This window comes from Pteropus medius, unplaced genomic scaffold (assembly GCF_902729225.1).
Source record: "Pteropus medius unplaced genomic scaffold, Ma_sr-lr_union100, whole genome shotgun sequence".
In the NCBI taxonomy this organism is placed as follows: domain Eukaryota; kingdom Metazoa; phylum Chordata; class Mammalia; order Chiroptera; family Pteropodidae; genus Pteropus; species Pteropus medius.
In genome coordinates, this window is record NW_024349802.1 from 22,600,492 (window position 1) to 22,627,629 (window position 27,138).

Genomic DNA, 27,138 nt, shown 5'->3' on the forward strand with positions numbered 1-27,138 from the left:
AGGACCAGAGAAGCTTCTCCAGAAACTGCAGTTATCACGTCTGTAGTTTCTTAAGCAGTCACCTTGGAAACCTCAGTTCTGAGAAACATGATTTGCTACAAGATTTAAGCTTCTAATCGTTGTTCGGCAGCCCATGTTAGACTACGAAGGCACTATATTTGTGATCAGTTTTTACCTCTGGCAAAAGTAATTGACAAATTCTACAGAGAATCTGTCAAGATTTTCCCCTCTCAAAGTCATCAACATTTTAGTAAATTTCATAACAGTCAAAAACTGTGTGAAGAAAAAATGGACTTCTTTGGCCTCTCACCTTTGATTTTTTTGTATTAGAATTACTGTTGGCAGTCAAGCTTTTAGTCAAGTTTGTTACGTGGCCACTAGGTAAACCAGGCTGCCTCTCGTGGATGATGAAATGTTAAGGAAGCCAGAGGGGAAGAGATGTGACAGAATTTTTATCTGAATGAATATGGTAATAAAAGCTGTCACTTACCAGCACATCCTGTGTACTCGACCAAGGCTTCACCTGCATTTCCAGTCCTGTAAGGGAGATACTGTTATCCCTATTGAAGATGAGAAACAGCTGAGCCTCAAAAAGGGTGAGCCATTTTTCCCGAGGCAAACATCCAGCAGATGGAAGTGCTTGGACTCAGAATCCTGACTCTGAGGCTTTAAACCACCATTCCATATTCCCTCCCAAGAAATTTAGATTACAAATTTTAGGAGGGGGAAACTACGGCTCTAGCAGCACAAATATAGAATGAGACAGTTACTAGCAAAATAGGGCACAAACTAAGGGATTTATTTATTTTTTTTTTTTGGTCTAAACTCGTATGAGAGAATGCTAACATGGCTGCCAATTCTAATGTAATTAGATTACAATAATAAATTATCCAGACTCATACCAATAAGTGAGGGGAGGAGAGGAAAGGGGGTTTTTCAGTCCTGGACCTTACTCAGAACATGACAGGAGCACTATCTTCAGTGCTGTGTAGCAGAATCTAAGAAGGACATTGCTCCAACACATTTACTGAATACCAGACAACATTCTCGATGCCGGGCATAAATCTAGTGGAGTGACTTCTCTTACAGAGTTTATTCTAGAAGAAGAAAGATTAAAACAAGTAAACAAATCATTACAAATTGTGGTCAGTGGCATGAAGGAGTGTCACTGGGTGAGAGAAGGGATGGTCAGGGGAAGGCCTCTCTAAAGTGGTGACATTTAAATGAGACTTGAAGCATGACAAGAGAACAGACATAGTAAGAAGAAGGTTAGCGGATGGGCCAGGTAGACCTACCATTTGTTACAGGCAGGGTGACCAGGAGGGGCTCTCACATCCACTCACTGAAGGATTTGCTGAAGGAAACCTTAGGATAACCAAATTGCTTGTTAAAAGCAAATGCTCGTCTTTAAAATTTGGGTCACAAACCTATGGGAACTCCAGATGACATAGCAGGTTACAGGATGAGGTTTCCACTCAATATGTGAACTACTTTTCAATACTCAGAACCATGCAATATTATAAAACATATTAGCTAGGATTCAGGAGGCCTGGGTTTGCCCTACGACTCTCTAGGCATGTGGTCTAGACCATGACATTTAACCTCCCAGGCTCCACTGCCTCTTCTCACGAGTAGGGCTGGCAGTAAATACCAGATGGGTGTGAAAAGTACCCACCGTGCAGGGCATAGAATATAAATTTACCGATATGTGCACCTCAAATCTGTCCCTGGACTTGGCACTAGGCTTCCGTTTGAGGCCTCTGAGATTCCTATGAATCAGACTTTATGAATGCCTAACTCAGAAATACAGTATGAGTCCCAAAGGTCAGAGGGAGCATTATGAATTTTCGAGCTGAAAACTAAATGGACCACGGTATTTAACACAATGGTAGCCAGCACCATGCTCTGAAAGTTGTCTAGCATCAAAATCTCACCATTACTTTAGGTGGCCCATTTACGCTGAAACAAAGCAGTTTTTCCAGAATGGTTGTTGCTGCATTAGCGGTTATCCAACAGCACGACCAAATTATGGTACTTTGCTTGAAATGGGAATTCAACTTTGAGCTCTTGAAGATTCAATGAGAGCTAATGAACTTTCAGATCAATGAAGAAATTATTTGAGAAATATGTACCCTCCAAGTAAAGAGTCCTACTGATACGCTAAAATTTTATAAACACAGGATCATCAGATCAGCAACTTAAAAATGCAAGTGACCCAGGTATGCAATGGACCCACAGAGTAGGCCCTGCAGGTCTTCATTTTGTCAAGTACATAACTTAGCTCCTGAGGTTATAACCTGGGCTACTTTTCTCCCAGAAGCAATATCATAACCATTCTATTCCCATCAGCCAGATGGTAGGGATCCATGTTAAAGATGGTTATATCTGTGACACATACAGAGATCTGCTAAGTCAAAGTCAGTGATTTTTAATCATCGCCAAATGAATTGTTTAAAATTCATATGCCCTGGAATTCTGATTTAATTTGCATGAGATGTGGCCCAAGTTTTGAAAGTTCCCATGTGATTCTGATTGAATTGAAATATCCCAACCATGGGCTCCAGCCAATCCAAGAACTCCCTTCGATCGACCCAAGCACCACCAACCTTACAAACCCTCCCAGTGCTTTTTTCTAAATCATTTCCCTTTCAATTATAATTCATTTGTTTTTTCCTCAAGCTCAGAACTCAGAGTAACCTAGGTGTCGGTGTTAGTGTGAATCTGCTCTTTCCTAGGAAAGACTGAGGTGCTAACCCTCTGCTGTTTCAGTTCCCCATGTATTGCTCAGTTTTTATGATGTTTTGAAGGTCGCTTCCCAAAGTAATGAAAGCCATTGTCTCTATTCTCTGAAGATGGGAGCAAAATATCATCAAAAAGCTTGTCCAGGCTTAGAAGTGATTAATGTAGATTCTGATGATGAAGGAAATGAAAACGAGAAATCTAGATAAGTAATCACTGTTTCAACAAAAAACAATTTCAACAAAAAATGAGCTTGAAACAGAGAGAACAAACTGATAATGCCAACAGCAAATAAATTATTCTCTGAGTTTTAAAAACAGACCTTGTGATAGCATTTTAAGTTTTGTGGGGTTTTTTTGTTTTTGATTCATGACACTTCTGAGTATAACTGAGGAGGAAAGGGACCCTGTTGTGATGCCATATTTCACAGGTACTTGACATGGAATTTAAGCAAAGAAGGAGAGGTTTGAAGTGAATGCAGAAATGTGCCAGGAAGTGATGGTTCCATAAACAGCTGCTCAGGGCTTCCTACACCTAAGAGACATGACCAAGTTCCTCCTTGTCATAGTCCTTCGGCCACACAGGAGCTGCAAAACCAGCTCAGAGAACAACAAACAGAGTCCGGGCTCTTTAGGACTCTGGTCAGGATTTTGCTTTGTTTCTACCTATAGAATGAGAGCACCTCAGAGGAAACATTCACCCTGGTAGGATGCCACCTATATAGTCACTCGGCTGAGACCACCAGTTCCCAGAGCGCACCTTCCTAGTCTCACCAGGCCAAACGAGGGATTCCAATTATGTTTTCATTGAGGCTGCATATACATACTACGATTAACTCAGCAATATGGGAACATGCTGCCAACCACGATCGAACATACCTCCCACTTTTCTGTCTCTAGCCCTGCATAGCCACATTTCCCCTTGACATTTCAAACACCTCCAATTCAACATATCTAAAACTCAACTCACAGTTTTCTTTGCTTACACTCTTCCTATTTTAGTGGCTGACCCACAGACTCTACCATTATAAAACCCACAACACTGGAAATCATTCTTGATTCATTCCATCACCAAATCCAAGTCACGCTCTTCTCCTCGCAATCTTCTCGTCCTTTCTTATCCTCTCTCTACTCAGTAGCCAGATACATATATAATTTTATGCACACATATGTGTGTGTGTATATATACACATACATATATATACATGCAAACATACGTATGTATGTTGGTTCTATGCATCTAGAACTCTGACTAATGTAGTATATATAGATTGAGATTTATCATAAGGAATTGGTTCACCTGATTATGAAGGCTGAGAAGTCCTAAGATCTGCAGTCAGCAAGCTGATGGTATAAGTTGAAGTCTGAGGTCAGAAGACCAATGTCCCTGCTCAGGTAGTCAGGGAAGGCAAAGGTCTGTTACTCAGCCTTTCATTCTATTCCGGCTTCGATTGACTAGATGAGGCCGCCCATATCTGCTTTACTGGGCCCACCAATTTCAATGTTAATCTCATTCAGAAACACCTTCGCAGACACACACCAGAGTCACGTCTGACCAAATGTTTGGGCACCCTTTGGCTCGGTCAAGTTGACACATAAAATTAATCATCACAATCATAGTAATCGTTCAAACACGGACATCGGATCATGTTGTCTGTTATCTTTTTATGCCCTTATACCCCCCACTCCATTTAAAATCCTTTATTGTCTCGCCATATTCTGCAAGGCCATGCCTAACCCCTCTCTTACCTCTTCTTATTAATATCACATTCTCTAGCAACCTTCTTTCCATTTTTTTTTAAGCTACAAAACTATTTTTTCCCTAAAGGTGTCCATGCATGCTACTCCATGTGTTTGGCCCACTCCTTCTCATTCTTCAGATGTCAACATAAGCCTTTCCAGACCCCAACTCTTCCTACAAGCCAGTCCTCAGTTATATAAATTCTTATAATCCCCTGTACTTCAACAAGGATTCCTCACCAACATAAACAAATAGTTGCTTAAAGTATCTCATCTTCAATGGCACCTAAACTCACTAAGGCAGGGATTAGGTCTATATTGTTTACAACTATCACCCCAGCATTTTGCGAATAAGAATTCAATAAATGTTATCCAAATAAATGAGCCACTTCCTAATGACTCTACCAGTCTGGGACACAGGCCATTTCTCTGTCCCCTTAGGTCTAGTATAATAAATGTTTATTAAATAAACTAACAAGCTCTACACTGGGGGAAAAAAAGGGTTGATTCAAAAGAGTGTTTTGTGATGATCTGGCTTACCTTCCATAAAAGCAAATTTCAAAATGGCTTTGCTCTAAAGGACAGAATATCACTGCTTTTCTAAAAGAAAAGGCCTTCAAATGACAGTATCCAACCCATTTCTTCAATCATTAGAGATGAACCCTAGAATACTCTGCTTAGGTTTTCTAACTCAGGATTTAAAGACAGATCTCTAAACACACAGCTTCATACATAAAATTTAAATAGCTACTGCGTATGTGAGAAGGGTGAATTTCAAAGGAACCCTGGCTTGACTTAAAAGTAGATCCTATATAATTAGAAAAGCCCAAGTTTCTCCTCACCTTTGGTAGGTGCTTATTTTATTTCGACCAGTTTCTATATTGGAAGTTGAAACTGATTCCACTGAGTACAGTGTTTTTAAGCCAAAGCAGCCATTTAAAACAGGATGACATAATGGTATGGATTTGTATTGTTCCAACTAAGCCAAGCCGGTACCACATTTTCAGGAAATCCCTTCTCTGAGCTAGGGGGGCCGCATGAGGTTTGGAAGGTGGGGGCAAAACCACAGCCACATTTTTTTTTTTTACACTGGAAGGTGGTGCAGGGTACTAGGCCCTGTTGGAGATCACCTGCCAGCTCACCTTGTTGGTGTGGGGCAGCCCCATTCTTTAGATCCTCCAGCTGTCAATGGATCCTCCTTCAGCTTCTCCAACTCCTGGGCCACAGCATTCTTAGTTTCGTAAAGAAGGGCAGCGGGTTTTCGTCCACTCAATCAGAGACCTAGATGGGGTAAGAGACTGTCTCAGGTTCCGGTTCATCCTGCTGAGTTCCGGACTTATCCTCACTCTCCCCACTTCGCATCCATTTACCCTGCCTGCCTGCCTATCCTGCTGACTTCTGGTGCCAGCATCACACACAATGACAACAGCCTTATGTAGACTGTTTACCCAGCTCCCACACTGCATAAGGTTAAATTTTTATCATGTACCCATTATACACCTCACTCAAAGAGGCTCTCTTTCTCTAATTGAACCCCGACAGATAAACTTCTAGAGAGTTTTCTAGCTAACTGGCCACTGTTAAGCCAGATCTGACTCTCAGAAAGTTGGCATATCTATGGTTTAAATAATAATAAATGATAATAAGTTGCCAACCTTTAAAGATGAGGTGATTTCATGATAAGATATGTGGACCTCTAGTACAGCAGCGTGTGATAGTCTAAGTACCCTGACCAGTTGTTTTAGTTGAAAACAAAACTATTGGGTAAAAATATTTTTAAAACATTTTAAATGCATTGATGAACTAGAAATTATTTAGGATTAATCAAAGTCCAAAACTAAAACAGCATGTGAACCCAGAGAAGTAATCTGAAAATTGAGCCAAGCTGTAACTTTACAGATCTTGCTAAACTATATGAAATCTGCTTCAGTTTTCAGCCTCATGGGTCCTGGGAACAAAGTAAATGTCAGGGTCCCCCTGAAGCAGGAAGTCTAATTAAGAGCTCCCACAGTGAAATTGGGACCCCAATGTACCAAATCCTCAGTGTAAGGATGAAATAGAATTCAATCAACCTAGTCTTCCCCATCTCTGACCCTTTTACCCAGAGGACTGCAAAGGAAATGTCTCCAACCTCAGCACTGAATGGAAGAGAAAAACATTTCTCCAAAGGCTTGATAACTCCGAAATGACCCTCGCCCTCGTTTGTAGCTTGAATTCATATGACCTGGGTGGTCCTACTACCTCAAGCAGAGAAATTAGTTTACAGTTTAAGCCGAAAGTGGTACCAGTAACTGATGGAAACAAATGCAAATCCTCTAATCACCTTAAATGCCAGTCTCAAATAATTTTCACAGATAAAGACCCAAGAAATATGAATCCATACTCAAGTAGTACAAATCACTCTCAGAAACAAGACACCATGAGCTTAGAGAGAAGGAAGGGAAACAAGGCAGCCAGTTTAGACCCATGGACGCTTCAGACCATATAAATCAAGAATTCAATACCATATAAAATCAAGAATTAGCAGAGAAATGTATAAAATAAATGTTTACTAGGAGTAAAGAAACCAAAGAATGAATTGAAAGAGTAAAAACTAAAAAATATACAAAATAACAGATTAGAAAATGAGCTGAACAGAATTTCTGGAAACGAAAATATCTCAAAAAGTAAAACTCCAATGGATGTGATAAGACATAGATAACAAGAAAAATAACTGAACATGAAAATATATCTGAAGAATCATCCAGACAGCAGGGAAGCAGAATAATAGGAATGCTAGAGTGAGAATGTCTAATCCAAGTTTCATTCAGAATGAGGAGAAAGAATGAAGCCAAAACGATTTTCAAAGACATATCAGCTGAGTATTGCTCAGAAATGATGAAAGACACAAAACTACAAATTTAGTGTCAAAAAAAAATTTAAGTAAAGTAAGTAAAATGAAATCCACATCCAGGCATATCAGAATGACACTGCAAAACATCACAGATAAAAAGCAGGAGACAAAAGAACCAAACAGAAGTTCTAAAATTGAAGTTAGACTGACAGCTGACTTCTTAACCACAACAGTGAGAACCAGAATATAGAGAAATATGTTCGATTCCTGAGAGACAATAACTATCAGCAAGGTTGTGCATCCAGCCCAAATCCTTTACACAAGGGCAAATTAAAAACACATTTCAGAAAAACGAAACTGAGGATTTGCCCTGCAACCCTCACTAAAAGAAAATATCAAGGATTTTCTCAATGTTAAAAAAAAGGGAGAAACTTAAAATAAGAGAAGAATAAGTGAAAAATACATGGATATGTAAATTAGCATTAATTATGAAAACAGTAATGTTGCTGGATTAAAGAACACAAACCAAAATACATAACAATACCATATAAATCAGGAATAGTGGATTTGGACTGTTACACTTTTTTTAAAAAAATTCCATTAAAGACTCAATATTGTTAACTCTTTCCAAAATTGATCTATAGGTTCAACTCAATTCCAATCAAAATCCCACAGGCTTTTAAATAGATATGGGAAAGGAAAGAATTTAGAACAAATTCAATGTTTTCTTTCTGCAAAAGTTGAAAGATGCGAGATCTATATATAGATGTGAGTCCATCTATCTACCTGACTACCTGTCTGTCTAAAAATGAATTTTACCCAGAAGGTATAGGAAATCAATAACAAAAACACAAACACCAAACTGCAAAAATATTGGGCATAAGATTTAAGCATCTCTCCCAAAAGAATATCTTTAAATACCCAGATGAAAATCCACTCAGTAGCATTAGTCATCAGAGAACGGAAAACCATAATAAAGTACCATTTTTTAGCTGCTAGAATAGCTTTAATTACACTGATATTGATGGTAGGACTGTAACATTGTACAACTATCTGAGAAAACGGTTTGGCAGTTTCTTATTGTATTAATCTGTGGCTATATCACATATTACCCTAAAATTTAGCAGCTTAAAACAACAGTTATTATCTCACAGTTTCTATAGGTCAGAAGTCTGGGTGCAACTTAGTGATGCCTCTGACTCAAGATCAGTTATAAGACTGCAGTTAAGCTGTTGGCCAGGGCTGTGATCTCTTCAAATGCTTGATTTGGGGAGGACCCATTTCTAAATACACAAATCTTATTGACAAGATTCAGTTCCCTATAGACAGATTGAGGATCTTAGTTCTTTATAGGCTAATGGGCTCCCTCAGTTTTTAGATATCTACATAGGGCAGCTCTTAACATAGCAGCTGGCTCCCCTCAGAGTAAGGCAATGGGAGCACAAACCCAAGATGGAAGCCATTGTCTTTTTATAACCTAATCTCCTAAGTGGCATCCCATCATGACTTTTACCATCTTCTACTCGTGTAGAGAAGCAAGTCACTACATCCACCCACATGGAAGAGAGAGAATTACATAAGGGCATGAATTCCAGGAGCCGAGGATCACTGGGGACCATCTTAAATGCTGCAGTACCACGCTTTTTAAAAACACACCTATTCTGTAACAGTAATTTTTTTCATGGCTACTTATTTAAGAGAAATGAAAAAGATTGTTGTCAAAAAGACTTCTGGAAGAATGTTCATAGTACTTTGTACAAAATGGCCCCAAACTGAAAACAACCAAATATCTAACAGGAGATTAGATGAAGGGTACAAATTTCAGTTATAAAATCAAAGAGTCCTGGAGATCTAATGTACAGCATGGTGACTATAGTTAATAATGATGTATTGTATACTTGAAATTTGCTAAGAGAATAGATCTTAAGTGTTCTTACTGGGGAAGGAGAGGGGGTGGTAAATATGTGAGGTGATAGATTGGATAATTAGCTTAAATGGGGGAGTTATTTCACAATGTATACATATATCAAAACATCACGTTGTACACTTTAAATATATACAATGTGTATTTGTCAGTAAAATAAAAATATCTGCATTTCACTGTATGTAAAGTTTCCTTCAATAAAAAGTCATCTGAAAAAAAATAAATAATCCAGTTACATGAGACAAACACCTAAAACACAACCATAAAGAATGGTTGATATTTAAAAGTATGGGAAAATGTCTCCAGAGAAAATACTGACAGAAACAAAGAACTAAGAGGCAAAATGGATTTTAACGCAAAAAAAAACATTATAAGAAATAAAGACCACTATACTTAGATAAGGAAGATAGAATAACTCTAAGGTGATATTTATTTAAAACACACCTCTAATAACATATATCTTTTAGTAACTGATAGATCAAATATGTGTGTATTTGAACAGAAGAATTAAATATCTTAAGTTAATAGGCATCTATGGAACATAGTACCAATTGCAGAACACACATTCTTTTCAAACGAGCATATTTATAAAAATTGACACATACTGGGCCAAAAACCTAGTCTCGATTTTTAAAGAATTGATTTTATATAGAAACCATTATCATATAAGATTATCAGTTCAAAATCGGTGTTCGAAAATTTAAAACCAATGAAGAAAATATGTCCTAGAAAATCTTACATATTTAGAATTTAAGGAAAACCATTCTATAAAACTCATAGACCACAGGAGAACTCAAACTAAAATTATAAAGTATTTACATCTATATTATAAATACACCTTTGGGAGTCTGCCAGAGAAAAATGCATAACTTTAAATATGTATGTTAAAAATTAAGAAAGACAAAAATTAACTAAGAAGGCAACACATTGTAGAACTTCAAAACAACTGTAGAATTTTTCTAATTTATATGGAACAAAAAGACAAGGAAAAATTGAAGAACTAGAAATATACATAAAACTTTTGACAAAGCCAAAAGTTAGCTCTTTGAAAAGACTAATAATTGGTAGTAGTGCTCCAGAGGAATAAAAGAAATAAAAATATTTGGAATGTAAAAAAAAAAAAGACATAACTACAAATGCAGGCAACATTTAACATGAAGATATTAAGAAGAGTTTCCCAACAAATTCAAACCTTTACATGAAATGGAAAGATATCAAGAGAAAAGATAACCAAAACAAACCTGGAAGCACAAAACCTACATAATCCTAAAAATGTTTTTTAAAATGGAAATAAGTTTTTTTTCCCATGAACAGATTTATCAATGAGTTTAAACATACAAAGGACGAATTCTAGAATACAGGAAAGAAATAAAACCTGACAAAGATATTGTTAAGAAAGAGAAATTATAGGATAAACTCACTTATGAACACAGGTGCAAAATCCTTTAAAAATTAACAAATAGTTTCGGATATAAGGAAGAGATTATACACAATGACAATGTTGAGTTAATGCTTAAAAAAAATCACAGGAGTGGATTGTTATTGGTAAATTAATATAATTCACCACATTAAGGAGAACTATATTATCTCAATATATGAAGAATAAAATAGCCCTTGATAAAGTTCACATTAACGATAGAATCTCTTAGCAAAATAAGAATAGAAGATAACTTTCCTATTTTAATAAAAAAATTATTTGAAAAAATCTATAACAAAAAGTCACGTTTAATGGTAAATTGTTGAACGTTTTCCCTGCAAAGTCAGGAAGCAATGAGATTGCTGTTTCTTTGCTTCTAGTCCACACAGTATTGGACAGTCTTACGCAATATAGTATAGAAAGAAAAATAATAAAAATCATGAGAAATAAAAGAATAAACTGTCATAAATTAAAATAGTGACTACAAAGAAAACCTAAAACAACCTGTGCACAAATTATGAAAAATAAGATAATTTGTCACAGTGTGAAATAAAATATCAACGTACAGAAAAAAAAAAGAGAGAACAGCAATACAATAGGAAAAAGAAATGGGAGTAAGAGAAATGCTTTTAACAAAAATACCATTTTCAATAACCACAAAAGATATGCTGAACGCAGAGAAAATTGTTAAAGTCTACTGAAATGCATCAAAGAAAACCTAACTAGAGACAGATGCAATGTTCATGGAATGGGAATAAATCCAATCAAAATTCCAAAAGGGCTTCCTTATAAAACTTAAGTTCATTATGAAAAGTATGTGGAAGACCAATAACTAGGACATTCTTGAAGAACAAGGTAGGAGGACTTGCCTTATGAAATATAAAGAATTTAAGCTAAAATAATTATTGTCACAGGGATATATGACTAGAATGATGAAATGGACACAGAATGCCCTAAAAGAGACCCATGGGTGTATGACAACATCACTTGTCATAGAGCTAAATATGGGCTTTTCAATACATGATGCCAAGCCTATTGGTCTGCATCTGTTCTGACCCCCACTTCTGACCTCACCATACACAGAAATTATCTGGTGACTTAGAGACTTAATGAAAAAGCAAAACATAAAATATTGAAAATATAGATGAGCTATATGACCTCAGTGTAAGGAAGGGTTACTCAAATGCGACACAGAAAGCACAAACCCTAGAGGAAAAGATTATAAATCTGTGGCTATTAAAATGTAGAACTTCGTTCATGTAAAGATGCTAAGCATAGAGTGAAAAAACAGATTCAAAAAAAACTGTCAGTCTACAGAACTGCTAAATATTTTTCAGAATATGCAAAGTACTACTATAATCCACACACAAAATAACAATAACAAAATTAAAATAGACAGAAGACATTTCACTGAAGGAGAATCTCAAATGGCTTACAAAGCAAAAGATGCTTAACTCCATTACTAATCTGAGAAATGTAAATTTAAAAGACAATAGCATCCCATTTCACACTCATTTCATACGAAACAATATGAAATGCCAGCAAGAAAGTAGAATAACCAGAACTCTATACACTACTGGTGGGAAAGTATCTAATGAATCTGTAGATATGCATATACTAGAAGCTAGCAATGCCACTCTTCACATATGTGTCCTAAAGAGAATTTACAAATGTGCGCCAGAATCCACGTACAAGAATGTGTACAGATGCACTCTTTGTGGAAACAAAAACATGGAACCAACTCAAATGTCCAACAGAAAGATGGACAAATGAGTCATGATGTAAGATAACACCATGGAAATTCAATACATGGATTCATCTCAGGTACATAATGTTGAGGGGGAAAAAAAACTCACTAAATACTAAGTGGAATCATCCTATGCGTAAAGTTCAAAAACATGATAGTAAACAATATATTATTTAAGGAAGCAAATGTAGTAATATTATAAAGAAAAGCAAGAAAACAGCAAATACAAAATTCATAATAGTAGTTATCCTTGAGAGAAGGAAATGGAAGGAATTAGGAAGAGGAACTCAAAGGCAAGAAAAAAGTTTTTTAAAAGGATGATGAATATACAAGGTCTACTGCATAGTCATTCTTTACACCATATTTATATTTTCAGAAATCTTGTGCACCAATTGTAAAAATTTAATGATTCAGAATAAAATTATTTTTAATCAGAAAAAAAGCTATTTTTAATCAGAAGCCCTGGCAGAAATCAGCTAGATTAGAATAGCAGCGGCCCCCATAGAGAGCGTCTTCATCATTTGTCACGTCCCATGCAGAGGCTGTTGTTTTCCTTACAACTGTCTTAGGGGTAATTCATTTACATCACCTATCTAGCCTTAGTGTATACTTGAGATTATGACTTTTGCTTTAGAGTAGTTCTCAAGGTGTGGTCCCCAAACCAGCAGCTTCAGCAGCACCGGTAACACGTGACAAGTGCAAGTGTTTGGGCACCACCGTAGACCTGCTCTATATATCAAACACTGGGGCTGGAGCCCATCAGCCCGTTTCAACAAGCTCTCCAGGGGACCCTGATACATTTGAGAACCACTGTTCCCTAGGATACGGCCCGGCCCCTGGACTTCCCTTCCTCACCGCTCTTCCATTCTGAGGCCCTTCCGCCCTCCCTCAAAAGGGCCGCACTTCTTCCTCATGGAAGCCTGTTCATTTCCAAGAGCCAGCAAGATCCTCACTTCCCGCCGTCTGGAGGATGCCTCCAGCCAGTTTTCCTCGCTCGGTGCCATCTAAGCCACTGTGCTGTGACTGGGAATCTGTGGTGAGAAATTGACCACATCTCTTCAGCCGCGCTTCGTCTGCTCCCACGGGGCTCCTCCAGGAGCTTTTGCCACAATGGAAAGATGAGCATATGAACAAACTTAAAAATTCCTAACAGCCAAAAACATTAAGATGGGCTCTGAAACAGAAAGCCCATCTTAATGTTACCTTTTTGTCTCTGCTTCCAGGAAATTGTCATTCCTGCCTTTCACAATAAAGACAGTTTCCAAGTAGCTGCCTTGCTCGGCAGCCTGGTGCTTCCAAGGCTCACAGCAAGGAGAAAAGGCAGCACTTGTTTCAGAGTCCACTCTGGTCGTGGAGCCTCTCACTGGTCTCAGAGCCCACAGGTGAGCAAGAGGAAAGAGAATTCTGATGCCTGTCAGCAATGCCAATGCTCCATCTGATAAAGTTCTCCAAGCTCTACACATTTTTTTCTACATCGAGCTCTTTCTTCCCTCCAACTTTCTTTCTGTATGAGTCATTTGCTTTGAATGCTACGTACCAAATATGAACACATCCACTGTATCCCGAGTTTGATATATCAACTGTTTAAATAAATTATGAGAACTGCTGTATACTTGGATGCATGTGTCACTGAGCCATTTGTAGTTATATCACCTTATCTTCAGACTGGTTCTGGAAATACAAGGGCTAATTCCATGAAGAAAGAGGTGGCATTTAATTGCAAAGAATGGCATGAAGATATGACGGACAGGAAAGCAGCCCAGTTCTTCTGGGAGTCATAAGGCAACTGGCTTTGATGTCCTCTAAACCAGAATTTGAATATGGACTCTGCCCTTTGACTAGATGTACGATCCTGAGCAAGTCACTTACATTTCCTTGTTTCTACAGTTAGGACCAAGGGAATGGCAAATTCACGGGGATTTTGTGAGGATTAAGAGAGACAGCACTTTGCACAGGGTCCATCACCTAGTCGGTGCTCAATAAAACATAGCTGATGTTTGTGGCAAGAAATAAGGCTAACATTCTAAATGGCTGAATAAGCTCAAGGGTCCGGATCTTTTCTAAGGAACTTATGATGGTTTTGATAAGAGAAGTGGCATATTCAAAACTTACTTTAGGAAGACATATTTGCGTGTGAAGTACACTGGAGAAAAGGGGAAATTAAAAACAAAACTTGTGAGGCAATTAAAACAGTCCAGGTTAGAGATGAATTAGTATGCTGAGTATCGCGAAGTTGTGGGCTGAGAGTGAGTTCACAGATCAAATAGGGGAGGGAGGAAAGAGGGGAAGAGAGAAGTTGGCATGAGCACACTCACCTGGGGAAGGTGGACGGCAGCAGTGCCATTAAGAAGTTGGAGTTGAGCAGGTGATCTTATCAGAAAGGAAACTGATGCCATAGGGGAAAGGTATCAATGTCAGTGAAAACAGAAGACATTAGAAAAAGTAGGATAAACTGCGTAAGTCGGCCAGACCTTACAGGAGACAAATGAAGAAAATGGCACAAACCATCTTCATACTTCGAGAGTGAGAGGAGGCCAAGAGCACAGGAGGAGCTCAACCGAGTTGCGTCTGAGTCCCAGGCAAGGCTGCCCTGCACAGATGTCACTCCCTGTTGCTCTGGTGACAAGACGCCCTCTTCATACTGCTATTATAGTGAGGAAAAAGACATGCAAATGAAGTAAATCATAACTCGAGCCAGAACCACACCTGGATCAACACCAACTTGGTGAAGGTCTTGTGAGGAGGAAAAGGTCGGACTAGGGAGACTTTTACTAAACACACAGGAGGGAGGTCGGAAAGGAAAGAATGAGTTAAACAGATGCTCAGGCCAGTCCTCTCATGAGTACTACAGACCTGTGGTTTCTCTGTTACTGGGGTTGAGTCACTGGATGGGAAATACAAAAATCAGTGGAGCTGGCTGCTGCCTGGAAGCAAACCTCAGGAACCCAGACCTGGGAAGTGTGAGAGAGCCCTCTCTTGGCACCTGTGGGATATGGCTGGGGACCTCAGTGGTGGTGTCCCACTGGTCAGCTGGCTCTTCCTGCCACTTCCTGAAGCCCAGGAGGGTTTGCCTGACCCGTAGGGAGTGGTAGAAGCAGAACAGGGAGCCAGCAGTTGACAAGGTGATGGTCCATGTTAACGCGTTCAAAGTGTCTGAAAGTTAGGAACACAGAAATAAAACAGGAAATGGCTCTGGAATCAGAGCAGTCTGAGAGCCATGCTGAGGTCCTTGCTTCCTAGTTGAGGCATTTTCTCTGTAACAGAGAGTGAGATCTTCATTCATTTCTGTTGGGTAATAATGATAAAATCTGGTCTATTCAGGGGATGGGTAATGTTTTTCACATTAAATGAATTAGGCAAAAATCTTTCTAAGGAGTGTTAGTCTCTGTTTAGCCACAATAATTAACATGGAGTGTGGCCGATTCTCTCTCTCTCTCAATTTATTTTTTTACTTACAATCATATGTACTCTTTTGGGGGAATAATTATGTGAGTGTTCACAGAGAGACATGTAACCCACTGCCATCAAGAAACAGAACAGTTCTACCACCAAAAAACATTTTTTGTGCTGTTCTTTTGCAGTCAAATCATTTCCCTTCTCTAACCCCCAGCAACCACTGATCTGTTCCAAATCTTCTTTTGACAACTGCCTGTTTGAGTAAGGCCCGAGATTTCGTCACGGTGTGCTGGTATGATAATAATAGTAACAGCACTGATTGTAATGGTCCGTACATATTATACACTTACAATGTGCCAGGCACCATTTGAAGCACTTTATAGATGAGGAAACGGAAGCTTTGAAAAATTTGCAAAAAGAGGTTAGAAGAAAGACTTGCCCAAGGTCATATAATGGCAGCCTCGTGACTTGAGCCCAAGCACATCTAACTCTGCCTCTGTGGAAGACACAGAAAGTAGGACAAAGTGGAAGGAAGACCTACCCGTTTCAAGAAGCTCAGTTTAGATCTGGGATTGTCTTAGTCTAAAACGGAACAAAATCTATATAAGAATTTGGTTAATTTTACCAATAAAGCAATAACTGACTGGGTATAAGATAAAATGAAGCCAGGATGCTCAGACTCCTTCCTTACAACCTGTGTGATATGCAATTATGATAAAGCCCAGATGTGTTCTCCCTCATCAACTTGACCAGGTTTGTAAGGCAAAGCTAGAAAAATTCCCTGATCAAATACTGAAACATCTTGTGTCTATTTCAGGTTGGAGTCCCCAACCCGGTCTCTGGTGATGGAGGCCCCAAAAGGAGTAGAAATAAACGCAGAAGCCGGCAACATGGAAGCCACCTGCAGAACAGAGCTGAGACTGGAGTCCAAAGACGGAGAGGTACGGGGTGAGAGGGACAGAAGTCCAGAAAGATGCAGTTCCAACAAGCCAACCTTTCCCAAAACTGGTTTGTTACTCTCTTTGCCACTGAGGTTGATCCTACACTGCGACAGCAAAGGCTGCCAGTCACAAGGTTTTAGTTTTATTTCTGGAACAAATATGTTGAATAAGATAAACCAAATCCACAACACATAAAAATTAGGACTCATTATTTGTAAGATGCTGAGATAATAGCATGTATTCCCAGCACAGAATTATACATATGGTTATAAAAAGGAACGCTGTTTCCAAATCTGTCTCATGTCACCTTAAGATACGATTTAGGGAGCTGGTTTAATTAAGCTGTCTCTCGCACACATCTGGCTAAAGATGAACTTAATATACTTGTCATTTTTAAAGTATATGTTGTGTGTTTCTACTTTCATTGAGAACGAAGTCTAATTCAACAGCCATCGCAAGTCAGAACGAGCCAAAACCTCAACAGGGAAAGACTAGGCAATAAGAGGATGCAAATATTCATTCTTACCCCAGCACAACCCCACTTTCATGAACAGAATGGCTGCTTGTGTTTTTTGCAAGCAACGTAAGCCAAACCCCCAAAGAAAATATGATTCAACTGCAAACTTTTAAAAATGCCTTCATTGTGTTCATAAGCAAAGTTTTCTATTTACAGATTTTCAAAAGAGGAAAAAAATGTGTGTTTTTTTTTAATTTTAACGCTAAACTGTATTTCACCTTTTGTATCTACTTAGAGGCAATCAATCTCCAGCTGCCTCTGTACACCAAGACTGGCTTTTGATTGGTTTATCATTTGCTATATTTGTTTTAAAAGAGCTAGTCAGATAGAACCATTCGGTTATCAAAACTGTCCTTCAAACAACCACAAATTCCAAACCACACACATTTAGAAACAGTGACTTCATCACGTATAGAGTTGAAAGCTCTCAGAGTCCAGACTCTGGAGGCATCAGTCATAGCGTATCAGTCACTTAAATCCAGAAAGTGCTGCAGATTCTTGAAGACTTACCACGCAAACAGGCATATTTAGGGTCCAAGAAGTCCCACAGTAAAGAAAATTAAGCTGGCATTTCCAAATTTATTTTACTCTAGGACTCTATTCACATTCTGCATAATAAATTTTTTGCACAATGCTAATATATATATAGCATTGCCAGTGCAACGTCGTCTTGCTAGAATATAAGCTTCTGGAAGGGTAGAGACTTTGTTTTATTCATCTCTGAATTCCCAGCGCCTACAATACTCAACACATAGTAGGTGCTCATTCGATTTAAGTTGAACATTCATTCACCTGCTGCTTCTGAATGTCAGGAGAATAAATGACAGGCCCTAACGCTTTCCTTCCTATTTACCCTTCAGATTAAGTTAGATGCTGCGAAAATCAAACTACCTAGACTGCCTCACGGATCCTACACGCCCACCGGAACGAGGCAGAAGGTCTTCGAGATCTGCGTCTGCGCCAACGGGAGGCTATTTCTGTCCCAGGCAGGAACCGGTTCCACTTGTCAGATAAACACAAGTGTCTGCCTTTGAGAGACTATCCACAGTGGACACTGTTGGCAGCAGAAGGCCTTTTTTTGGCTTTAGACACTGTCTGCCAGCTATTTTTACTAGAACACAGAAAGCCTATCAAAGACCTTTTGTGTGTGCGCCTGTGTGTGCGCGTGTGTGCGCGTGTGCGTGCGTGTGTGTGTGTGTGTACTCGTGTGGTTGCGTGTATGGGTGGATATAAATATATATAAATATATATAAATAAATATATATATCCTCTGTATAAAATGAGGTTTCAGTACAAAAGGAACCATGGGTGACCCTGTGATATCCACTGTCATTTCCATCCCGACCCCACCAACTACCTAATAAAGTCAAAACATTAATTTGGGCCCAGTATTCCCCAGACCCTTCAGAATCACACAGTGTATTGGACACTTACCAAATATTCATCGACATGTTTGAGTAACAGCGCATCTTCTCTCGTAGTGTCATTACAAGGCAGTGATGGCGGGAATCTCCAAGTCACGATCAAGCGCTGAGACCCTTGAATTAAAAATAGATATTTGGTTTCCTTTTGTGACTTTCCTAAGGCTGGCCAACTTCGCCCTCTTCAAGCGAGGGAGGGGGCGATGCCGCAGACGTCAGCCATGAAAACTCCAAGTGGCTGTTCTACCTTTGCAGTCAAATGTTATGGGGGTTTCATAGTCAGGCAAATGAAGAGGATGAATTTTGGCAAAGTTTGAACAGCTCACCCAGCTCCTACGATCTTACTTTTTGCAACTCACATATTTCCCCTCAGTCAAAATAGGAGTTAGAAATGAGCACAAAATAGGATAACAGCTGCTCCTCAGTCGCTTGGAAGCTACTCAGTGGCCTTACGGGCAAGGAATAAATGGACGGTGTGTCTCTGTTTAATGGGGGGAAAAAATGGCTCAAAATATGTTACATCCTCACTTTTGACTTATTCAACAGACTCCAACCCAAAACGATTGGGTCAATCAAAATTCCCAAGAGTGGAACCCCCGCCCCAAGAGGAGCCATTTGGAGATGGAAGTCTAATTAGCATCGGGAACCTAATTATTTTTATATATTTCTTGGGATTAGTAGGTAATTTAGAGACATGCCTTTTATTTTTAAAGGCATGCGCTCACTCTTTTTTGGTGTTAGAATATTCAGATTCCTAAATCCATCATTCTGTTTTCCCCAAGAATAACAGGTCTAAAGTATAACAGGTCTAAAGTACTACATGCCCCCAGAAATGCTCACTGACATGTAGTATAAACTGTCAAGTGTCTTTATCAGAACCACTGTGTCCCCTGGGGCCCAGCAGCACCCAGTCCCCCACATGTGAAAGCGGCCTCTGATTCCCGCCATCAGCTACCTCTCATCGCTCCACCTCCACCGTCATGCTCCAGGGTCACCCTGGCCAGCTCTTGTGCTGGGACAGGGGATTACACCATCTCTGTTCAAAGAGGGGGAAATGTGCCTATGCCTTAAGTCAATGCACTCAGCAAGGAGAAGCACATCCTATTTATCTTGTTGTTACCTGTAGTTTATTTTGGGTGATTGGAGGGGAATGGTTTAGCAATGACTGGGCATCTTAAAAGAAGGTGTCAGACAAGTCAAGTGGCTGACAGATGTGGACTGTAAGGAGACGAGAATGGAGACAACTGGCTTAGACGGTCCTGAATGCCGCTTGGCAAGGAGTGGCCCCACATCATAAACGAAGTAGTATTTGTAAGCCCGAATGGCAATTTTTTTTTTTCCCTCAACAAGGTTCTTATTTTTCCTTACTTCACAAGCAAGGGAAGATTTGTCATAGGAGATAAGAGGTCTGGTATCTTTGAGTAGACACTCAAGCATCAGGCTGAGGTTTGCACACATGGGATGTAAAAGCAAACTGTGTGTTGCTTATTCACCTAGGAGGAGGAGGAGGTATGGTTCTAGCCTGGCCATGGCCCTGCTGGCTCCCAGATCCCAGGTGCCCCTTAGTCATTCGTGCTCAATATCCCATGTAGAAGAAGAATTGGGTTGTTCAAGAGTGAGAGCATAAGATTGCTTCGTTTACAGCACTGGACTCTAAACAAGAAAACTACAGAAAGCTATCAAGTTGCTCTGCTCAGTATTATTTACGTCCTGTAGGATCATGCTGCCAGAATCTGCATGTACCACACACAGGGTTTTGCCCTGCCAGGAAAGGCCCTCCTTGGCTACTGGGAGCATCTACCCCATATTATTCAGATAAACAGTAGTAGCTATGAGGTCCTTTGTGGCTAAATACCTTAAGACAAAAGTTTTTTTTTTAAGCTGACAGACCGTCTTTGCATTTTGCCATCTTAAGTACACAATGTATGGATGACAAGAAAATGAAAGTGTCTTTGAACCTCTTTCCTCTGATTTTGTTTAATTATTAAAGTCTGAGATCAGCACCTTGGGAATTTTACACCAATAAAAAGACTGGTGTGATCCCACTTGCAAAATTTTATCCTAAAGGTAATCAGATCAGAAATAAAATAAAAACAGCAATGACAGCCAAGAACAGAAATCAAGCAACTATGGGGGACAGAAATGATATAGAATCCTGATTTTCATTTGTGCTAAGTGACCACAATATACCAAGTAACGAGCAGGAACTTTGGCATGGATTAAATTATGTAGTTTACGTCAGACTTTACAATTTGGTAAAATGCATTCTAAGTTCTTCAAGGTACATTTTTTTCCTCGACTTCCTCCAACCAGAATATTTGTCCATAGTCATGAAAGAAAGTTTTACCTGAATTCTGGGGGGAGGGGGGATCTTTTACATTAAAATCAACCTTTAATTTTAAAAAATGAGATTCCTTCTAATCTTTATATATAATATCTTCTAGACAATCACGCCTTTCGGTGTATTGAGCAGTGGTGGCATATCAAGCAGAGAGCAAATAAATCTTTAATATTCTAGAAGTTCTAGTATATTAATACTCTTCAAAAGTTTTATAAATTAAAAATTGACTCCAAGTAGGTTTAGCACTTAGTTCTGTTTGATATCTGCTCAATAAGTCATAAAATTTCAATCTTGGAAAACTACTAGAGTATGATGGAGATTTTCAAAAGCCCTTATGATGGCAGCTGTCTAGATGGAAACTTGATTTGAGGCTTTTTAACTGTTATGTTACCCAAAGAATAGACCTTATAAACTTGAATTGGTTTTAACTTCCTTAACATCAGTTTTCCTTTGGATAATTTTCATCGTCTATCCAGCAACCACAGACCAAAGATTGCTCGAAGCTTGATTTTAGAGCAGGGGTCAGCAAGTTGTGGTCCCTAAGCCAAACCTGGCTCATCACCTGTTTTTGTAAACAGAGTTTTATTGTAACACGGCCACATGCCACCATGTACATGTTGTCTCTGGCTGATTTCCTACTCTAACGGCAGGGTTGAGTAGCTGTCCTCGAGACGTCAGGGCCCACAAAGCATAAAACACCAATGGGCCTTTATGGAAAAAGTTTGCTGGTGCCTGATGTAGTGATCATTTATGGTACATGTTGGACACAGCAGCATAGAAAGCAGACTTCATGATAGCATGGAGTAAGCCTACACTGCCACGTGTGTTAGAAATACCAATACTTGGCTATAGAAAAAAAGGTCGGCCATATGCTGCGTGGAAATACGTGATGCACTTGGCTGTGAATGCAGGCTCACAGGACCCTGGGGACAGGGAAGCTGGAATGAGGGGAGGGCTTAATGAAATGGAAGGGTGTGATCCTCCAGGAGTTTTTCTTTACCATCCCTAATGGATAGGTGGCTCCTCCGGTCAGCATTTGATGTGACGAGAAGTGAGGCAGGGGTCCTATGATTTAAATTTAGAATCTCTTCTCTGAAGAGCCTGTTTCTGCAATCTCCACCTCAGCTGCCCGTATTCCAAAAAGATGCCCATTCCATGGTCCTCCAGAAAATATTTTTGACTTAACGTGTCTATTTGGTATTGATCACCTCAGCTATTCACACCTCCAGTGTACTTACTCTCCTATGACCGCATCAGGCCTGAAGGGTCAATAGAATCAATAAATAATTAGAAATATGGGAAGCAGCATCTTAAAATATGTAGGAGGAAAAGATAAAGTAAAACTCTTTGATGAAGCTGTTGCTGCGAGGAATCGGATTGACTTGTTCGATTTTGTTCCCAAGGCCCTGGGTCTTTGTTTTCTGGTACAGCCGGAATGCGAAAAAGACCGAATTTTGAATTCTGTGTCTGCCTCTGTATGGTGAGGCAGGTTCCCGCCAGACATTTGTCCCCTCAGTCATCATCCCTCTTGCTAATCCAGGGCTTTATTCTCATATTCTATACTGTTAAAACGGCATCGGTGTGAATGATTCTTTGTAGATATGAGTATTCATGTCAGGGAGGAAACACGGGGTGTTTTTTGTTTTTGTTTTGTTTTGTTTTTAATGAAAGCAACCACCATTTATCAGACCCTAATCAACGTCGCTTAAGGAGCCCTTCGGCATTTTATCTGGGTTCAAACAAAAGAAGATTCAGTAGGCAACACTGCCCTTCACAGGAGCAACTACATGAGAATATCTTGCTTCTGTTTATTTTAGGAAAAAGGTAGCATGATGCTTGGACAAAAGAGATAAACAGATTCACGTAAGCGCCTGATCCTTACTCTAAGGCTCTATGACAGGTGAAACTCTCATTTAAGTGAGTTGTAAACAAGACCCATTTTCTAGCTTCCCCTGCACCGGGAAACCTTAGGCACGAAAAGGATAACAAAGCAGTTCCTGGGATGACACATTTGCATGGTGCCCCAGTAGCAGGTAGGGAAAAAAGTTATAATAAAAGGAACAACCTTAGAAAACAGGCCTTTTATCTCAAAGATAAAATGTCTCTCTTTTGGTCTTTCATCACTTTCTCCTTGGTGAAAAGTTCGCCCATTTCCAACATATTTCCATTAAAATAGTCGAAGCCACTGCATTGGGATGTCAGATGCATTTCTTTCTTTGTGGTAATCGGAATTTAAAATTATACAGTTGCCTCTGAATTTCTCATTCGCAAAGCTAAACCCCTTGATAAGAGATAAAGCAGTCTGAAGCCTGCTGCTTCCCCAGCATAGCACACCACCCGCATTAGCTTTTTCAAAAGCAATGTGATTTCTGTGGTTCTTATAAGCTTTCTTCAATAACGGAGTCCTTGAAATTTCTCAAGGCAGATCTGAATGGCGAAGTTAAAATAATTACTTGCGGGAGGTCCTCATTTTGCATGTTGTTAGAGCACAAGCGTGAAAGAAAATAGCCCATTTCGGGTGACCCATGCTCACACATGCTGTTTTGTTTTACCCCTTTTCCTTTTATAGATGCTGACAGAGTAGGAAATTAGCATCTTCCTTTGAGAAAGGAGAGCAATTCAAGAATACTTGAGCCTTTGATGCCATAGGAAGTATGATGTCATAACAGTATTAATGACATTATCGAATCCATCAAAAAAACAGTCTCACGCATTCCAACAGCAACGCTAACTCCTCAACTTCAGCCCAGTAAGTGGTGACATTAGCCCCACTTCCGTGAGGTTTGCAGTTGGAATCAAACAAAGGCAAGAAGTATGTTCAGAGTCCAAATTCACCTGTTAACAACAGGAAGCCAGAGTAGTGTTCCAAAACGCCCCCTCAGTCACGTAGACAGACACCCGCGCAAGCGAGTGTGGGATTTTGCGTCATCACTGAACATGAGCTAAGGTTGGATAAATAAGACAAATGGGAGGCTGCTCGGTTTGGGAGAAGAGAGAAGGAAACATCTGTCTTCCTTAAAATCAGTTCTGCACCCCTAGACTTGTCTAGTAGGCCCTCTTCTTCCAATGTCTTCACAGCCTACTTCTACATTGAGGTTATTTTGGTGACATCAGAGATAGCTCAGATTTCATAAAGGGAGAAATTCCAAGCTAATCATTTGGGTTACATAGGAGCAGTATAGAAAAGGATTGTCTGAGAGCAGGAAAACGGCTTTTGTTGATTAAAAAAAAAAAAAAAGATGTTAGTGTTTCTTAAGCCCCCGCATTCATCTAATTCATGGGGTTCTAACATTTTGAGGGGCATAGATTCTTCTGAGAACTTGAACAAAGTTCTGAAACTTCTCCCCCAAAAGAATCACACCCAAGAAATTTTGCGTAAAAGAAGTCTTCTTGTGCCCAAAGTCTACCCTAAGATATGACAAGGGTTGGATTCTCTTCTCCGATTATAATAATTTTTATTAACTAATATTCACTGAGCACTTATTGTGTTCAGCACTATGCTAAGTTTACATGCATTTACTATTTTATCCTCAAAATAATCTTTGAGTTAGGTTTCTTTTAAGTTCCAATTAACAGATGTGGAAACTGAGGCTTGGAGAGGTTAAGGAACTTCCTCAAAACCACTGACTAGAAAATAGAAGAGCTGGAATGTGAATCTAACTCTAGACCGCTATGCTATAAAGTCATCAACACGTCAAACTATTTTTAAGACTGCTAAGAAGTGTCTCCTACCAGTTTTTAGGTGATCATTTTGGAAAGATAAATCTACAAAACTGTACTCTCCCTTCTTGCTGGAATCACTCATCTCCCTTCTGGCTGCAATGATGGCTCCTAAGTACCGAAGTGCAGATACTCGGGGTGAAAATATAGAGGGTCTGTCTCACTACTAGGATCTGGAACCAAAAAAAATTAGTTTGCTCTGTGTGTGGTTCTCGTTAAGTCAGGCTTCTCGTCCTTACAAATTGGAAGACGCCTGGGTTGTCAGCTTTACATTTAAGAGAAAATTTTAATACTCAGTGATCTGTGAGTGTGGTGAAACAAATCAGCATTTCTACCCACATACGTCTCTTTCCCCTATTCCTCACTTCAAAAGACAAATGTCTTATTTTAGGTGAGGTCTTTGGCACCATTTGGTTATCATACTTCTCTACCTTGTAGCAAAACTCAAGGAAAGAATGGAGGTTAATCTCTATCACTGTCTGTTTTCCTACAAGGAGATGGGACTAGCAAGGACTCAGTTAGCACTAGGCATTTATACCCAGCCTTGCCACTTTGGCTCTGATAATAGCTTGAGCGCCACTCCCCATACCTTGTCAGTCATCACTGATGGGTCATGCGCCCCCTCACGAACAAAATTCTTCTCACCAAAGCACTCAGGCTGTCACTACCGATTGATCTGAGTTGGAAAAAAGACCCATTGGCCAATTCCTATTTAAACAGTGGCACCCTTTAACCTTGAACCTGAACGTTTTACACTGGGCGTCCTAGATTCAGCAATGAAGTTGGTGGCATTCCAACTACTAAAGGAAATGAGTGCGTTGGAAGTTCCTTACAACTTGGTGGCTTTGAGGCACCTTTGAAGCAAAGGGATCAGGGCTTGATCTGTAAGAATTAAAAGACTTAAAACCATTTTGAAAAATTAACTCAGCCAGGAATCATCTGAACAGGTTATTGACCAGCTTGCCCTTGTTCAGGTTCTGCTGTCAGTTTGCTCCACACAGAGCCCAGAGACGACGGGTTCATCCTGCTTCTCTGATTTCTCAACAGCACATATCTGATCCATTGGGGGCTGTGGACAGAGCCTTTCTCTGCTCCCAAAAGACGCAGCCCCAGTGCCAGCCAGGGTCCTGTAGTGCTCATCTGGCTCAACCACCTCACAAAATCTTAGTAAATGGATGAGCTCAAAATGTCAAAGACCCTGTTTTAGGGTAAGTCATTCAGGGATTTTCTTTTAATGATGTATGTGTCCCAGCAGCAAATCAAAAATAGGTACCTTTAAAGGGTCTCATGGAACTGCCATCACCAGAGCCAGAAATCGGGTTCCCTGGTAGAAAGGGGAGATCGAGCAAAGTAGAGAGAGGAGTCCGCAAACCTGAATTAACCTATTTTGTATCAGTGTTTTGCTGGGGAGGGGGATGAAGTTTTCCCTGCTAACTACTGCCCCAGTCAACTTTCTCTTTTTCTGGGGCCACAAGAAGCAAAAACAGACCTCTTAAGGAAGTCAGATTTTAGAAGGAAAAGGTAGAGAATATCCATCACTGTGTTAGCTAGATGCATTCCTGGGAAAGCTAGATTCTGGTGCTTTTAACAGAAAAGATGAGGTCATAGAAGTCTCATTTGCTAAGAGATTTTGAAAAAGGAACCTCATTCCCATAAAGCAGTTAACTTTAGCCTTTGGGTTATTTTTCGTTTGATTTTGTTTTGTTTTGTTTTTCTCCAGATTTGGGTGTGATGTAAGAGAGCTTAGTTTTGTTTTATTTTGAATAACATCAATCCTTGCACACTCTATGCAAAAATTTTGTAAGCATTGCAATAATGCTATGAATTACAAGGAACTATTTTAACTTTATTACACTTTCTGTATAAAAAAAATTTGTATTTAATATTATTTCGACTGCAGTCTTGTAAAATATATTAATAAAAATAATGATTGGTAAGAAGGAAAGCACCCTTGTCCACTTCTTTAGGGAATTCCTCTTTCACAGTTGATAAACCAGTCACTCCTACTTGACTCTACCTCAGAAATAAATTTTCAGATTAACCTCTTCTGCACTTCTTTGATCAGTGGCCTAAGATGTTGGTTAAGCCATTCTGGCTCTCAGGAAGAGATTCGCACAGGCTGCCTCATGGCAGAGAGCTTACTACAAGGTAACACATAGCCTGGAACTGGATTTGGAGCAGGTCAAGGGAACGGCCATGCTCTACTGCTCTCCTAATGACCTGCACAGGCTCCTGTGGCTACAGTTTACTACACCCCTCTCTAAATCAATGATGAGGCCGGTATAGTCTCTAGTAAGTTAAACCTTTTTAAGCGGCCTACCTTAACATTCTTGGTCAGCCTATGGATGAGCCACTTTTGATCTAGGTGCCCATCCCTGGTTTAATCAGCTTTCACCCTCTTCC

General features: G+C 39.6%; 1 protein-coding gene and 1 long non-coding RNA gene across 13 annotated transcripts in view; one reads left to right on the forward strand and one right to left on the reverse strand.

Moving 5' to 3' along the window:
- The window catches only part of SGCD (sarcoglycan delta), a 1,323,040-nt gene extending 1,304,511 nt beyond the window's left edge, over positions 1 to 18,529 (forward strand). For all 12 annotated transcript variants that reach the window (XM_039836682.1, XM_039836683.1, XM_039836688.1 and 9 more), the window contains 2 exons: positions 16,613 to 16,736; positions 18,114 to 18,529. In XM_039836682.1, the coding sequence (XP_039692616.1) occupies positions 16,613 to 16,736; positions 18,114 to 18,287 (298 nt within the window). In that variant the 3' untranslated portion in view covers positions 18,288 to 18,529. The remainder of the gene's footprint in view (positions 1 to 16,612; positions 16,737 to 18,113) is intronic.
- Positions 137 to 18,794, reverse strand: LOC120581626 (uncharacterized). The gene is made up of 3 exons (XR_005647356.1): positions 18,688 to 18,794; positions 5,621 to 5,759; positions 137 to 537 (listed from the first exon to the last, which is right to left on the reverse strand). It is a non-coding gene; the product is annotated as an uncharacterized LOC120581626 (long non-coding RNA).
- Between the last annotated feature and the right edge of the window lie 8,344 nt (positions 18,795 to 27,138).